The sequence below is a fragment of the Zootoca vivipara genome, chromosome 1, assembly GCF_963506605.1.
Source record: "Zootoca vivipara chromosome 1, rZooViv1.1, whole genome shotgun sequence".
NCBI classification, from domain to species: Eukaryota; Metazoa; Chordata; class Lepidosauria; order Squamata; family Lacertidae; genus Zootoca; species Zootoca vivipara.
This window is the reverse complement of record NC_083276.1, coordinates 37,475,911-37,493,539: the sequence shown is the minus strand read 5'-3', so window position 1 is coordinate 37,493,539 and position 17,629 is coordinate 37,475,911. Positions and strand designations below refer to the sequence as shown.

The 17,629-nt window shown below is 39.8% G+C and overlaps 1 protein-coding gene across 3 annotated transcripts in view; it reads right to left on the bottom strand.

Moving 5' to 3' along the window:
* STXBP6 (syntaxin binding protein 6) overlaps nt 1-17,629 on the bottom strand; it is a 91,354-nt gene that overhangs the window by 30,791 nt on the left and 42,934 nt on the right. For all 3 annotated transcript variants that reach the window (XM_035110310.2, XM_035110318.2, XM_060273175.1), the window contains exon 3: nt 210-340. In XM_035110310.2, coding sequence (XP_034966201.1) covers nt 210-340 — 131 coding nt within the window. The remainder of the gene's footprint in view (nt 1-209; nt 341-17,629) is intronic.

The window sequence follows — 17,629 nt, the reverse complement described above, 5'->3', positions numbered from 1 at the left end:
AAGGTCTACGAAGGAAATAGAAGCATTTGGAATCGATACCCAAGGTCCTGAAGGGCTGCACTTAAAGAGCATCCAATACAAGACATGGTTTTCTTTTTTAAAAAATCAAATCAAATGGGTGAATTTTTCTTTTGGAAAACAGGGAGAATAAAAGGTATGAAGCATCACACAAACAGAATATTACTAAATGGGAACAAGTCACTACTCACCTTATGAGGGTCTATTCCATTAACCTGGCGAAGTTGTTCAAGCATCCACTGCGACCTTCGGACAAAAGATGTGGAACCGTCAAACTGTTTTACTTTTGTAATAGATGCCTGTGCAGGTTTCTTGTTTGTCACTGTACACATAATACAAAGAAAACCATGTATAAGCATACAGAAGGGTTTCTCTAACTGCAAACAGTCTTGTTTACAGACCTGACAGTTTCCAATAAATCATGACAAGCGTGCCTCAACATATTTAAACGTAGATTCCTGTTCCTCACACCCCTGTTGCAAGAATGACCTCAACCTATTTTAGGCAACTGTAAAATAAAGTAACCGGAGTCCTGGCCGCTGAACAGCAAGCAATGTTGTTATTCTCCTACATAAAGCCTAATCCTACTTCCAAGCACAGACTTCTTCAAACTGGTGCCCTCCTGATGTTTTGGACAGCCAGAGTACCACACTACCTGCCCTGGACTTGAGTTTGTGGGGGTATTGCAAGTACAAAATGCAGTTTGCTCATACTGCTCTGTTGCATCAGAGAAGGCCCCCAGAACCTGATGCATTTACCATGACTGGATCCAAAGAGGTTTGAGACTGTTCACGAGTATTTTTGCACATGCAACAGGATATTTAGAATGCTTACTTTTGTTTCTTCAGTAACAAGCAGCCTTTCAAATAAGGAAATGTTGCTTTCAACACTTACACTGAAATGCATATTCATGCAAAAGGTGTGTGTATGGTGCATGCATTCTTATTTTTATTTTTTGTTGTTTCATTTCTCACAGGGAAGATTTAAAATGGCATTTTCAAAAAGGAGAATAAACCTTTTAATGTGTTAGACTTACCAGTAAGTAGTATATACAGCATTTACAGATAAGATTAAAGGCTCACAATTTTAATGACAATATAATGAATATACTGCTGCAGTTTCTTCAAAACAATTTTGAATGTTCTTGTAATGTTTTATTTTGCAATTGTTGGCTAATTCAATTCATCCTTCAGCTTGAGATACACACATACACAAGGGGCTGAGGTTACCACATCCCTCCTTTAGAGGCTGGATTTATTGCATGTCTCCCTGTCTGTGTAGTCTGATTTTTAATGCTGATTTATGGTGCAATTTTTTTAAGAGATGAAAACAAAACAAAACATTTGTTGCTGGCTTTTATTAGTTGGTTTCCAATGAAGTAATTCTGTTAGTGCAAGGATTTCCATTTGTGTAAAGGAGCTTGCATTCCTTCTCCTCTCCCCATGGGTCTCCCAAGCCTTCTCTAAATCTGCTCCAGAGGGTTGGCGGGAACCCCAGAATGCATTTAGGGGGCTTGCAGGGAGAGGAAAGAGGGGGTTGTTCTGTTGCACAGCTAGAATTCCTTTTGCTAATGGAACTACTTTGATGGATACTGCCCATTGCTTGACCTTTTCTGCATGAGGCTGTTGCTGTTTTTTAAGCTGCCTTGTATAAACGAGAAAGGCAGTGCAGAAAACTGAGTCTACTTCCTTATGACTCAATGATCATGATCTGTTTTCTTCAGAAAAATAATGTATATTTGGAAGGAACTGTTTGCAAGCCATTTGCTTAATAAACATAAAACAAAACAATATGATAGTGACCTGGTCTATAGACATATTATGCGCCAGAAGACTACTTGACGTGTTTGTAATCCAAAACGTACGCAAACCAGACTGTTCGCAAACCAAGGTACCAGTGTACTGCAATTGACTTGCTGTGTTTTTTGTTTTCATATGTTGTGTTTCAAAGCAGCACGTGAACATCTTTGCATGCAAATCCATTTTAATTATTATTTTAGAACAACCCTTATAAGAATACCAGTAGCATACTAAAATAATAGTCATACTTTAAGTATGCTAGTTTTTAAATACACTCAAAATCCCAAGTCTCTATTCTTTGATCAAAGTATGCTTATCAAAGCAATTTAAATGCAGGTCAGTAATAAGGCACTGAGTAATCATCATTTTACTGCTCCAACATCAATCAGATAAGAGGGATTAGGTCTATATTAATTATTTGGTAGAACAAAAAAAAGTTTATGCATACTAGAAGCAGGCTTCAGATTGGTATCAGGTTATTTTTTTAAAAATGTCTTTGCTAGTGCAGCTGAGTAGGAATTGAAGATTGCAATCTAACTAGACATTTTGTCCTTCTGATATGGTTATCAGATTACTTTGTTCCATTTAACAGATAGCTATCTTCGTCAGTTGTATTTGCTTTCTATTTATCAAGAATAATTTATACAAAACTATATTGCTGGATATCTATTTCTGGTAGTAGATAGCCAGCAGTGAACAGCCAAGCATAACTCCATATTTGGTATCTGAAGAAGTGTGCATGCACACGAAAGCTCATACCTATGACAAACTTAGTTGGTCTCTAAGGTGCTACTGGAAGGAATTTTTTTTATGTTGTTTTGTCCATATTTGGGATTATCTTCTAAATGAATTATAATAAAGAAAAAGAAAAACATGCTCAAGATTGAAATCAATCAGTAGGGGTGATCATATTCATTATTCAGTGGGTAGGACGCGCCTACAAGAAATCAGGGTTCTACATATTTGCATGTATTAAGAGAGAATATAAACTGCTTGAAGTGTACAATTCTGAAAGTTTCTTCCCAGAACACTTGTAACAGCTAGACATCATCATCGGTTCAAAAACGAGGTTAGGTTTTACTAACACACAAGTAATTGGATCTTCATATTGAGTAGAAGCAATATATTTTAGGCTGATTTAACAGCACCTGATTTGGGCAAGAAATGAGAAAAGACTCTTCCCCAAAGGCACTGGAGGAGCTTTTCAACGTTCTTCAGAAGTTCAATAAATTGTCATGTTCAGAAACCATACCCAAAAATCAGGATGAAAGAAAGTGTTCTTTAGGAATGATTTGGATTACCTTCTCTGATGCTTGGTTGCTGCCCCAATGTATTTCAGGTGTGTAGCAAGCCTTGCTCAATTTATGAATCCGTCGTGAGATGGGCAGAAACTACACAGATGGGATTCAACTAATAATACCTATCAGCAAAAGCCCTGTGCAAGGACTTCTGCTTATGCTCTTCTCTGCTCTGCGCCTCCCACAAATTGGTTCAGGTGATGGGGAGAGGTTCAGGAGAAGCCTTCCAGAATAGCAAGACTGGGGGGGGGGCGGGGAGGAGTAAGAGGAGAGATCATTCGACCTGACAAATCAAAAACCTTGTGCTGACAGTGTTCAGTTTCTGTTAATTGGTTCTCATGGGAAACTTACAGATTCTTGCTTCACACAATTAACTCAAGGCAGTGTCAATTTACTCTTGGCAGAAAGCCAAGGTCTGCCTGGCCTGGAAACTACTCTCTGATTGGTTAATGACCAGCACTGAACTCTGTTATCTAAGAATGCTAGCACAGTTGATTCTTGTTGGGTGTTAGGAGTAGGAGTGCTGCGTATGGTTGGAGAGAGAGAGAGGGAGGGATTTGTTTTGCTTTGCTTTGTATGCATAAACTCTGCTGCTTTTATTTTCTTTTAATAAATCCTGTAAATAGTTATTCTGCATCTAGCCGACTAGTCATTTCCACCTCAACTAGCTTCTGTGCTGTGCAGGAAAACTCTGCTACGTTTGGGTTAAAGCCACTCGAGCTATGCTTGACACTTCAAAATTGTAAGAGACAGAACAATCGGAAAAGCACAACACGGACTTTATTCCCACAGTGAAGCCAATTAAAATAAACAAACACACCTGGAAGTGCTTCATATTCTTATTTTTATCTATAAGTTTCTTAATATATTTCTAAAGCTTTCTAAATGTATCATATACCAGATTTGACACTCTCACTTTTAAAATGAAGCAGAAATTGTAGCTGATATCTAAATATACTCTTAATAAATTTATATACTTTTAATAAAAATACTAAATTTTACCTTGCCGAAAGGTAAAGAGCTACTTTTGATGCCATCCAACAACTTGGATTTTTGACTTTTATTAGCAGACTCCCTGTTATATATCACAAACTATTTTTCCGTTTGCGGAGTAATTTGGGGCCCGCTCTCTGAGACACCCAAGTCTAAAGGCTTCATTGTGAGTGGCAAACTAACCCACATGTTCTTTGGACCCAAGCCAATGCCAAGAAGTTCAAATACAAAGATGGTTGAAAATTAAACAGCCAGCAATGTTGAACTGCAAAATTCTTTTGGTAATCAGAAATCTTTTGACAAACGGCTTGATTGCTTCTCTGGAAAAGTCATCTACAGTATATATTTATAAACTGCTGAAGGCATCAAAATGTGAACTGATGCACAGAATTAAGTGTTTGATGTCTCAGAGCTGTTATAAGAAGGAAATAATTACTACACAATTGTTTACATTTTAGCTGCCAAAAGACTTTTCGGTTGAACTGTGAAATGAGGGAAACTTCCCCACTGGGGGTGAAACATCAAGACTGCAGTTATGTCTGTATTCCATTTTCCATGTGTACAAAGAAATCAGCCCACTACTTGGTTGCTTAAAGATAAAAGAAAGCTTTTACATCAGTTCATGCAAGGCATACACAGAAAGATTTAAACTAGATTGTGCAACTTCTAAGTTGCATTATAATACATTACTGTGACCACCTCTGTCTTGGAATGTCAGTAGCTATAGTAAGAAATAGACACAGCAACTCCCTATTGTCAGTTTCAGATTCCGTTTCTAGACAATGTAATCATAAGCTTGGAGTCATGTGGTGAAGTAAGGCCACCTGATTAATGACTTCATTGATCAGCAAGTTCAAACGGAATATTCCCAAATACCTGTTAGATTTTTTAAAAATCATGAAACCTTCTTTCCATAGTTTTTGAAAAAGGCACTGCTTGCTAATGCGATATTCACTGATCACTAGAGGGGGCACTTTCTGTAATTCTGCATCGATTTCAGAAAAACACCATGATATAATAGGGAATTCTTTCTCTGAGCACTGATCTTGATGTGGCCAAACAGCACCATCCACAGACAAGGCAGATACCAGGAGGTACCCCAGCATTTGCAGAAGCAACAAACAAACAAAAACTCTTTGCCCACCCTGGTTTCCTGAGGTCTTAATAATGGGGAAAACCATAATTGTGCATGGACTTGAGGTAGAAGAGAAATGTGTGTGACCACTGCTGAGGATTTTCTTGCTGTAGCTGATTGGAGTAGGCAATAAATAAATAATTTTTAAAAAAAATGGGGAGGGAGTGTTTCACTAGTGTAATATTTTTCAAGAAGAGATGAAAAGTCAGGGGAAGAAATTGAAATATCATAGGGAGGAGGGCTCTATCTCTTTCAGGCTCCCTACTTTAAAGGTTATTACCTAGCATCTTGTTAAAGATAAAGGGACACCTGACCGTTAAGTCCAGTCGCGGACGATTCTGGGGTTGCGGCGCTCATCTCGCTTTACTGGACGAGGGAGCTGGCGTTTGTCTGCAGACAGCTTCCGGGTCATATGGCCAGCATGACTAAGCCGCTTCTGGCGAACCAGAGCAGCGCACGGGAACGCTGTTTACCTTCCCGCCGGAGTGGTACCTATTTACTTGCACATTGACATGCTTTTGAACTGCTAGGTTGGCAGGAAGCATCTTGTTAGGTGTGGTTTAAGATCAGGATGCCATTCTGTTGCAGAAGTAGGACTAGACATGAAAAATGTCAAACGCAAGATGTGGCAAATATTTTTATTCATCATGCTTCAGGAGGAGAAAATGCTGTTTTACGGTGTGTTAATGAGGGTGGAAATGACAGCCAAGTGCTTGCATAAAGGAAGAAGTAAATAATGAAGCCACCTTGTAACCAATAACTTCCAAGTCCCCCCCCCCAAATCCCCCACATTCCTAAAATTCAACTCAGGCAAAACATTTCAGCCATGCAAAAGAAGCAATGGATTTAAAATCCAACACATGCTCAGTCCCACAGGGAATGATAAAACCTACCCAAACCCTAGCACATACTGCAAAATGACTGAATTTAGCATCCACAAACACCAGCTAACCCACACACAGAGCAGTGGCTGATATTTATTTAGGAGTGGAGGGAGAAGAGGTAAAGAAGAAAGAATGCAATGCAGTTCCATGGAGTAGATTGTAGAATAGAGGAAATTCCAGTCACAGATGTGACAACATATATAGAGAGCATCTGCCCAAACACCTTAGCATTCTTCTTTCCACATCCCTTCTCAATGGTACAGCTGAAAACAAACATCCCTGTTAATCTTTCTCTGCACTGACACTCTGCATGTGGCTTTTCTGGTATCTGCGTGTCACATTTTAATTCCCACATTCACAGCCTTCCAGATAAATGACATTAGAACAAATCTATAATCTCCAAGACATGTTTCTATGCTGCATTCTCTGCAGCAGTTGCTCTGTTTTGGTGTCTGTGCCAGAGCTCTTTGCTTGTTTCAGTGTTAGAAACTGAGAAACTGAAGCTAGGAGCTAAATGGCACTTTAAACCTAGGTTGTGGGCGTAACAACGGAATGTCTAGGCGTACTTTTTTATAACAAGAATACAAAGCTGAAAATGAATGAACTGTAGCTAAAATATTATGTCCATTTTTCACATGATCTAGTCCTTCCCCTGCCCACCCCCCTAATATTTTTAAGAGGGTCTCTTCTCCAGTATTTAGAGAGTAGCTGGAAGCAGGGAGGAAGAAAAAGGCCCTCCTTTCCTTCCACTCTGCAGCTTTAATCAGAAATCTTAGGTGCACTACTGCGCCCAGAAACTGCTTGCGCTAATGAAATTCCCTGTCGCAAAATGCGCCTAAAACAATGGGAGTTTCGAACACTGACTTGTTTCCATCAACTAAACACATGGGTGTTTTCAAATGTAAATGGCAAAACCAACATTCTCTCTAGTACCATAGTGGGGAACCAATGGTCCTTAAGAAGTCTCTGACCACTGGCCGTACTGGGCTGGGATGAATACCGTAGTACTTGGAATCCAATGTTTGGAGGACCACAAGTTCCTCACCCCTGTTGTGCTATGTTTGTGAATTTAAACATAACCATGTTCCCTAAAAGGAATATAGATATAGATTCAATTTATAATATTCTCAGAAAACTACAGTGCTTTTATGATCATCTGTCTATGGAAACACGTGTCAGGCACAAGAGAGAATGTTCAAGTAATGCAATGCAGCCACCAATGCAAGACATGTCAGCGTTGGCCAAACACTTTAGTCACATTCTCCAACTTATAATCAGGACTTCTCATTGCAAGAGCAGGAGTAATGAATTGGGAGATGTCACTGCACACAGATTAAAACAATTTAAGAGCCCTGCTGGATCAGACTACCTAACCCAGAATCCAACCTCCCACAGAAGCCAATCAGATGCATCAAGGAAGCCAACGAGGAGGGCTTGAAACATGTTTTGTGGTAAACTGGAATTTTGTGGTATGCTGCTTCTTTATATGGAGATTTCACATAACCATCATGATCAATAGCCAATGAGATACCCATCGCTCCATGAATCCCCTCGCCTTTTAAAGCTATCATCATCCAGATTAGTGACTTCCATAAGTTAATTATGTACTGAATGAAGTAGTACTTTCTCTTTCTTTTCCAGTCTACAGAATTTGTCATTCTGAGAAATGTCAGGTTGATTTTTTTTAAAGAAGACAAAACATTTCCTCTCACAGCTGTGGAAAAGTTTGAGCAATGGTGGTCTGTGGTATAGCACAGGTGTGGGAAGACCGAAGAGCTGGTAATTAATTTATTATATCTGGATCTACCAGTAGATCTCTAGGCAATCCGCAACAAGATGACAAACACACATGCTCAGGAATGGACTTTTGTGTGGAAGGACTGTGAGCTCAGTTGGTACTCAAAACAAACCCATGAATTCATAATTCTTCCTTTTAATTGAATGGTTTTCCCATGAGGTTCTGGTTCCTTTAGGATCATGGGGCAGACAGGGAGCAGGAGTCTCTTTCATAAGCCTGGGATATGCCTGCCCCTGGTGTAGCAGACAGTGTCTCTTGAGATGGACGGGAAACCATTGTTCACATGTCCTCCCACACCCCCTTCAATAATAAAGCTCACTCCTGTGACTTGGCCTAATCATTCTCTTTTAGGGTGGATGGAGAGGGTAAAACAACCCACAGAACACAGGTAGTTGTCTTGTACCAATTCAGATCATTGGTCCATCTAGCTCAATTTTGTCAATAATGATTGGCAGCAGTTCTCTGGGGGGTTTGGGGAGGTCTTTCCCAGCCCTACTTGGAGAAATCAATGATTTAATCTGAGACTTCTTGCTTGCAAAGCTCAACCCTCTCCTTTCCCCCCTGTACTTTGCCACCATCCGTTTGGAGAAAGGACGAAACTGCATGTATAACAAAACGAAGATCAGAAATCAGAAAGTAACCTTCATATAGTCAGGAAGTGAGCATTTTGTCTCCTTCCCTTCATCCATGCCACAGCTCTTCTTCACCTTCCTATTTTACTTCAATCCAAGCTACTGAAATAGGTTTCCGCATCTGTGTGTTTTCAGATTCTGGGATCATTTTTATTTTACACAAAGAATCCTCAGCTGTGCTTACACTCATTAGACAACATGAGGTGATGACATATCATAATTATATTTAAATGCAACAACTCCTGGGCAATATATTCAGTTCAATTTTAGAGCTGTTGTTGTTGTTTTGTTGTTGTTCAATCCTGAGATAAGCATGTTCAGGTTTGAGATATAAGGCTAGCCTGAGGTTAGAAACACTGGGGAAGCTGGGAGGTATGCTTCCAAACCAGCAATTAAGCCAAATTCAAAAGTGTCATTACATTTAAAAGAGCAAAAAACAGATGAAAGAGCTGGAGCCTGGAGGGATTCTTCTTTCTTGGCAAACCAATGTTCTCTTCCTGAAGCACACAAAATGTCTGAGTAGGTATTTATCGTAGCAAATTATAAAATGGTAGTTACTTGTGGCAAAGAGATACAATTCTCCAACAAGGTTAGCTCTTAGCTACTATACAACAGTGGCAGCTCCTAATTTAAATTTCAGCTTTTACAATCTCTAGTCACGATTGTTACTGTATGTCTTTGTTAGGACTCCAAGCCCAGTAAGTACTGTATAGCCAAAGATCAGGGTAAATGGGAGCTATAGTCCAAAAACATCTGGATGACCACAGATTAGCCACACTTGCTATAATTAATAATTGCACATGTTTGCACTACAAATTATTGTGGTGTACTACAAATCAAGTCCAAATATGAGACAGCATTATTCTAAAGTTGTACACATACAGACCTTCATGCCTTACTGAGATAGAGGACAGAACTATTGGTATCCAGGTGTGCCACAAAGTCCTGTGCCAAAGGTTGAGCACCAATAATGTTGGCAATTGTAGTGTCATACAATATGCACCATAAAGTCACTATCTTTTGGTGATTTCCTTAAGAATAGTTCTTCCCTACTTGAAAGGTTACAGGCATGCTACTTTAATTGTTAGTACCTGATGTCTCCATCAACAGCACAAATTTGCTTCCTAATTATTCCTCCCCTGCTGCTCTAATTGTACAAAAGTATTATTATTTAATTGCTTGTCAAAATGTTTGGCATTATGTGCTGTTCAATCTTTTCCGCTACTAATTTACCACAGTTACAAGACAATGACCTTGTTTTACCTTTTAGGAAAAGAAGCTCATAATTAGAGAGAGTGCAACTAGAAAGTTGTCTTCTACTCGATAACATATGAAAATATACTAGGAGTGTAGCCCCCTCCATTACATGCTATTTGTGTGAAGAAGAACGCTGCTAGCAGAGGGACTCAGGAACGGTGGCAGTTTCACCAATGATATACTACTGTACTGAGTGAAACAGACATCTCGGTTTGCTCCTCATACTGGTCCTGGGCGATATACTGATTTATTGCCCAGGCATACTCTACATTTGCCCTGCATCACAGAATCCAATTCCATAATAGGCTCATACTTAGGTATCAGCTAGTCCATGGGTAGGCAAACTAAGGCCCAGGGGCCGGATCCGGACCAATCACCTTCTAAATCCAGCCTGCGGACGGTCCGGGAATCAGCGTGTTTTTACATGAGTAGAATGTGTCCATTTATTTAAAATGCATCTCTGGGTTATTTGTGGGGCATAGGAATTCATTCATCCCCCCCAAAAAAATATAATCCGCCCCCCCCACAACGTATGAGGACAGTGGACCGGCCCCCTGCTGAAAAAGTCCCTCTTTCTAATGCTTCAGATACACTTCTGTTTCAAGTGTATCTGAAGAAGTGTGCATGCACACGAAAGCTCATACCAAAATAAAAACTTAGTTGGTCTTTAAGGTGCTACTGAAGGAATTTTTTTCTATTTTGCTTCGACTCAGACCAACACGGCTACCTACCTGTATCTAATGCTTGAGTTAATGAAGAAAAATGTGGAGCTTTGTGCTTTTCTTTTACTGGACATGGTGTGTATGCTCAAGAAGTGTTACTTAGGCTCAGCGCTTCTTTTCTATAAAAATAGGTGCTGGTAGTCACCATGAAGTTGTTACAGTAAGTGCCACACTTTTTAACAACAACAATAAAAAGAGGTGCCAGTACTGTGTACCCTTGAGTACCCCCTGAAAAAAGCCCTTAGGGTGAATCTTGTTTTTTTAATGTCACAAATAGGATAGGTGAAGCTTAGTTATATTAATACAGAAGCAAGAGATGGGCAATATGAAGCTGAAACTCAACATTTAAAATTCTGGTTTTTAAAAAATCAAATGCTTTAGAGGTGCATGGTTTACATTTCACACAACAATAAAAACAAAATATAGCAATAAAAACCCCACATATACTACTAAATTGTGCTATCAGCACCTTGACCACAAACTGAACCATACTCTGCTATTCACTGTAGTTTTAGCATGTAGTTGCTTGAAATATTTTCAAGCTATGAAGTTTTTTTTTCTCCCCTGTTCTGCGACACACAGTTATTATACCTTTGCTTTAGGCTGTTTACATGAAAATGGATAATCATAAAAAATTACTGATGCGGAAACATTTCCTTAAGGAAATGGTTTTAAACTTGCTTCTTTTTTAATGACCAGGGATGGGGGGGGGAGTATTAACGATATGGCTAAAATCTAAATAAAGGTTTCTGGCAAATCAAAAACCCCATGGGCCATGCTTAGCACTAAAACCATGTGCATTTGTGCTAAGCCATTGTTTGGTTTAGCATTACATTAATGGTTCAAGAAGTAGGGAATGTTTTAAAGGTGAGACGGAATGCTATGCCATAGAAACGCTGGTTAGGATTTATAGCCGAGGGTTTTTTGCTAACTTGCATACTATAGATTTGTTAGAAAGCTGCCAAGAGCCCAAGATACTATAGTTTTATTGTCAGCAAAATCTTATGGACACATATCTATCTTTTGTCAAAGGGAAGTTGCCAGGAAAACGTCACCAGCTGAGGGGTGGGGAGTCATGCAAGATGTTCCCACACTGACACGCACTTCAGGAGACAGTGAGGCTGATATGGTAACTAATCTGCCCAAGGCACTGCAGAACTTGATAATATCACTTTTTATGGCAATGCATGCATCACAGGCATAGTTTGCAAAGAGGAGGGAAGAAAACAGCTATATGTATGCACCAAGTTAGGTATTATGGGTTAGTACAAAAGAAGATGTGGAAGACAGGAGTGCTTGGCGTGCTCTGGTCCATGGGGTCATGAAGAGTCGGACACGACTAAACAACAGCAACAGCAACAGCAACAGCAACAGAAAGCCTTCAGCCCTACTTGGTGCCTGCTTAATATTAATCTGCTCAATATACTGCCTAAAATCCTGGTGAGCTACTGCCAGCCACTGTGTAGACAATACTGAATTAGATGGGCTGTCAGTTGAATTCTGCATAAGGCAGCTTCCTAAGTGTCTATGATAGTGAGGGAGGTAGCAGAAAGAGAGAACGAAAAACAAGGCATCTGCGTATCAGGCCTGTATGTTAAATGACAAATAAAATCAAGTCTCCCATACACAGCTATCACTAGAGGTTATTAACAGGCACTAAAAATTTACAAAAGGAAAAACAAGATAGTGAAGATAGATGGACGCTGATAATTCATTTCACAGGCTATATTATTATTATTATTATTATTATTATTATTATTATTATTATTTCCACGATACATGCCGGAATAACAACAAGGTGCTTGTTTAAAAGGAAATGTTTTGACATTACGCAACACTGATTGCAGAAGACACCAATTCAGTGAAAAGGTATGAAGAGTTCAGTGGTATAACAGGATTGAAAAGAATGTAGGCATGGCAAAGAGTGTTGAATATATTCATGCCGGTATGCAAGCTATGGGATAACTTTATGGCAGAGTGCATTGCATTACTGGGAATGACTAGGAGCACTATATCGCACGTAGCCTGTTACAAGAAGGGTAAGGGAAATTGCCAGGAAAGGTCTCAGAAGAAACTTATATAGACTTCATTTTGTGTGCGTACACACGGGGGGGGGCAGGGAAGCAGCAGCATCTCTACAGAAAGTCGGGCCACTTGTCTGTCTAGCACAGTGTAATGGCGTTATATTATAAATTCAGATTGCAACACATATTTTGACACACATCTTTTTTACAGAGAGAATGTATTTAGATATGAAATCTCCAAGGATGTAAATGAGACAGATAAACAACTCTGCATTCCTTGAGCTACATAAGAAATCTTATGGGAGGCCCTTCTCCTTGACATCTTGCTTCTTGTTTTGTTAACCTCCAAATGTGTTGGAATTTCAACACACATACGTCTGGAAAGATTTATCATGAATACGTTCCAAAACTTAAAATTTCACCATAATGAAGTGCATATTCCAAATCAATTTTAGTGCCTTTGACAGCTCATCCTCCCTTTAGTAACTGAATTGGATATTAGGAAAGAAACTTGCTAATTCTATTTGTGCATCTTTGCATTCTGCTTTGAACAAATACAACTAACTGTACAGAACAACTACTAAGTAACGGCTTATCAGTTCATTCTGGTCCTTTGTGAAAACATTCTCATTTTCTGATAAAATGCCTGATTTGTGCCACATTCACTGTTTACCAAGCCTATATTTAAATCTTCAGTTAGATTCAATGAAATGTAAGGCACAATAATAGAATACTGTACTAAGACACAGTAGTAGTTAAATACTCTATGCAAGAGTAACCACAGCCAGTAGCTCCTAACACCACCTCCACATTTATTCAGTAGAGGACTTTGTGTATTGTGGCAGCAAGAAGAATTAAATAGAAAGAAAAATATTAGTAAGCATGTGCTCCAGGTTGAAGCAGTTACTGCAGCCAGAAAAAAGCAAAATGGGGGGAAAGGAAGAATGATTTGGACATGCTAATAATTAACAACCATGAATAGTCAAGAATTGAGTAGTTCCAGTTAGGCACTATCTCCAACTGAAGTTGTGTTGCTTGGGTAGAGACAAGTTTTAAAGAGGGGTTAAAAAAGTCTGTATAATATGGACATAATTTCTATACACTGCCATTTAATTTCAGTGTTAGCCATTTTTCTTTTCCAGTTTTAAGCTGTTGAAATAGGTTAGTCTACTCTACATGCAATGTTAGTCTATATCTATTGCTGCATGGATTCATTTTCTCTATTTACTGACTTCATGATTATTTTTAAGTGTTCTTAATGTGGCCTTGATTAGTCATGTTTATTGTTCATTTGATAATTCTGTGGAAAAATGGCATGCAAATAAGAAGATAATTATGACTGTTGGCAGAACATGCTTTCTTTTGTCACATATTATAATCTCTGACCAAACAGGTTTTGCAGCTTTTCGATGCACTACGGAAGTATTATGACCAGATGCAACCATGTGATGAATGGTGCCTGTTAGGCAAGAATGGTTCTCTCCTGTCATCTTTAATTCTCTGAAAGGCCTATCTTTTCTCTATCGCCTCTGCGCTTTAGCTGTTTCTGCAAAATGGAAGACACCATAACGTTACCATAAAAAACCCATACACATACAAAGCTAACTGGTGGGAGCAGTGGGGAGGCAGTATTATTGAAAAAGAATGTGAAATAAATGATGATTAAATGTCTTAGATAGTTACTGCTTCAGTTATGGCTTTATTGTCATTGATTTGCAACAAAAGCTCTAAAAATGTTTGTTTGCATCAAACATCCAGTTACCTAAATCCTTTAAACTTACTATTTTTTGCTAAACATTTGTTTCCCATAACCAAACGTGTGGTCCATTTGGATCAGGCATAGGCAAACTCCGGCCTTCCAGGTGTTTGGGACTACAATTCCCATCATCCCTGACCACTGGGTCCTGTTAGCTAGGGATGATGGGAACTGTAGTCCCAAACATCTGGAGGGCCAGAGTTTGCCTATGCCTGATTTGGAGAGAAACAAACCATGTAACTCTGTTAACACTATGTTGGACCATGGCTTGTTTTCTGGCAGTGCAACAGCAGCAGGAGCACAGGAAGAGAAAAGTCCCCATGATTAGTTGCACTGATTTCAAAAACATGCCGTGTGTCAACTTAAGGTTAACACGTTTTATTATGGCATAAGCTTTCATGGACTGTAGATCCAATTCCTGGCATGGCACCCCTCTGAAAACTGACTTCAGTGTGAAGAACAGCACAATCCATATCCATTATGCACTTGGTGTTTGTCGGTTTGATTCCAATAGCCCCAATGACACAATTTTAATTACATGAGACTAATCCACTTAAGCTTAGCTTAACTGGTGTGTGCATTGGCTCAAAGCACCCATAGTCAATGCTTGAGAACTTCATTTGGGAATGAAAAAGCATGGGTGGTATTCAACAAAGTTTTACTCATGAAACAGCCTCGGAAATTAATGATGTTAGATCAGGCTTCCTCAACCTCGGCCCTCCAGATGTTTTGAGACTACAGTTCCCAGCATCCCTGACCACTGTTCCTGCTAGCTACGGATCATGGGAGTTGTAGGCCATAAAACATCTGGAGGGCCGAGGTTGAGGAAGCCTGGCTTAGATCCACTGAGTAAAACTTTGCTGGATTCTCCCCCTTTGTGGCTAATCTACACCAAGCACTAGCTGTGCGACTGAATAACTTTGCTTTGTGTAACTACATTTAACTTTGCTTTGTGTAACTACATTTTCTCAAAACATAACAGGTTGGCCCTCAGACTTACCCTTCTGTGAACAGAAGGGCTCCTTGTGCTTGGAGAGAACTTGGATCCAGCAGAGGGGACAGGGCAGTGATCTATGCCAATTTGCACTTCCTCCTGCAGCTTCCAATGCCACGTCCCACACTGTTCTGAAGGGTCCCCCAATCTACCTGAGCAACTTTTCAGGGGGCACAGTGGACTGGAAAGAGGAAGCAGCAGAAAATTGCAGCCCAACCTGTTGCATTTGTTTATTACGCTTCTGGCTTGATGATACGCCAGGCATGATCATATTCAATCAAGAGAGCAAACCCCAAGACATGTGTTCTTTTTAGAATCTGTAATAAAAAAAGACACCACAAGACAAATGTAGTCATGTTTATTTTCCCTTCCAACTATCAGGGGTTTCCATTTTGCTTATGCAAAAAAAACACCAATTTGCTTAATTACTTTGATTAACAAGGGATTCTTTTGTAGTGTGGATCCTTGATTAAGGTAAGCAGTTGTGCACATTTTAATTGAATAAATTCCCAAACACATGCGGCCTAGCAAACCATGCATGGTGATTTAATTATCAGGTAAGGAAAATCATTTCCCAACCTTATGGAAATCTGAAAGAGAGTTTATCCAATTGAGAAAATGCTTCAGTTTTTATAGGCAAGGACTCCTGGCCATAGCAAGGGTACAGACATATTATGGAATACAGACATATTAGGCTGTCAGTCAGGAGTGGGGAACCTTTGGCTCTCCAGATGTTGCTGAACTACAACGCCCATCATCCTTGGCCATTGTCCATGCTTCCTGGGGTAGAATGAGTTGTGGTTCAATGGGATCTAGAGCAGCCTTTCTGAGCCTTGGGTCACCAGATCCTTAGCTAGCAGGACCAGTGGTTGGGGATGATGGGAGCTGTAGTTCAACATCTGTGGAGTCAAGGTTGAGAAATGCTGATCTAAATGGATAAAATTTCCCCACCACTGCTGTAAGTAATGAATGAGTAGGCTATCTCAGAACATCACATCAATGGGAACGAATTCTCTCATTAGCAGGAACCAAGTAATACTAAACCATAACAAAAAGTAGCTTAAGAATTCCTTGCATATTTCAAGTGCTCAAAGAACTTTACATTTGTGCCGAAGAGGCACAAATGATACAAAGGGGCTGCAGGGCTGTGTGTTTAGCTCTGCCCCCAAGGTACACAGCACCTCCTTTCAAATCAAGGATATACAGGGATAATGTCTGAAGTGGGGAACCTTTTCTGTCCTGTGTTTCTCCCCTCCACCCCATGTAGTATATTGCTAGAGCAGGATTTTAAATCATATAGAAAGCCCATACCACTGGCTCTTCATAAGTTATCCCTCAACTTTTGAGGCCGAGAGAAGCTGTGTGGTACTCAAGGGCACGGCTAAACATTAGTGGCCCCACAGCCATTTAGTACAAATGTTGCTCCTTTAGACTGAGGAACACATGAATACCATTGCAACTACTGTACTGTACTCTACAATATGTTATCACTACTGCTGCTACTAAAACTTATATACCACTCTGCAGAAAATGTGCCAAAAGCAGTTGTTAAAGTAGACCCAATGTATGGTTCAAAGGCACCTGAACCCACCACTTTGCTGAAGCTAATAAAGTCTGGGAAATACATGTATGTTGCCTTCCTCACAGAGGAAAGGCAGGAGACTGGTGTAAGAAAACAATGAAAACTAGTCCCCTACTCGCTCACACAGTAAACAATTTTGTGACAGGGTGAGCAGGGCTTTGTAGCCCCTTCACTGCCACTAATCAAATGAGGGGAGGAACGCCTGAGGAGTACTACAGTACTATGAAGCGTTAATTGAGCTCAAAAGAAACAAACTGTCCCAAACACCACAGGCCAGGAAAATCCAACAGCAATCCAGTAAAATGCAGTGCACTAAAAATACAGCAATAAAGCTTAAAATTCAGTCAAGGTATATGCCCTCTGGAAAAGAGCAGCTTTTGCCTGCCTGCGAAAAAGCAGAAAGTGAGAGAAAAGTGTCAGCAGGACCATCTATAAAGATTTGAACCAAGAACTTCCTCGGTCACAGCTTAATATTCTTTGCCGCTTAAGCTATGTAACCTCTTGACTTGTGGAACATAATTCTTTAATTCAAGCTTGTTTGTTTGTTTGTTTGTTTGTTCCGCTGATTTTAGCAAAGTGACATTCATAGTTTAAAAGGGGTGGGATTTATCACTTCCGTACCTTATGCGCTGCATATTTTCTAACATGCATTTCAGCGCATTCTCTAATATGGTGACAAACAGCATTTTTATTTCCTTTGAAGCAGGAGGGTGGGAGTAGGTCCAACTCTTCTAGAG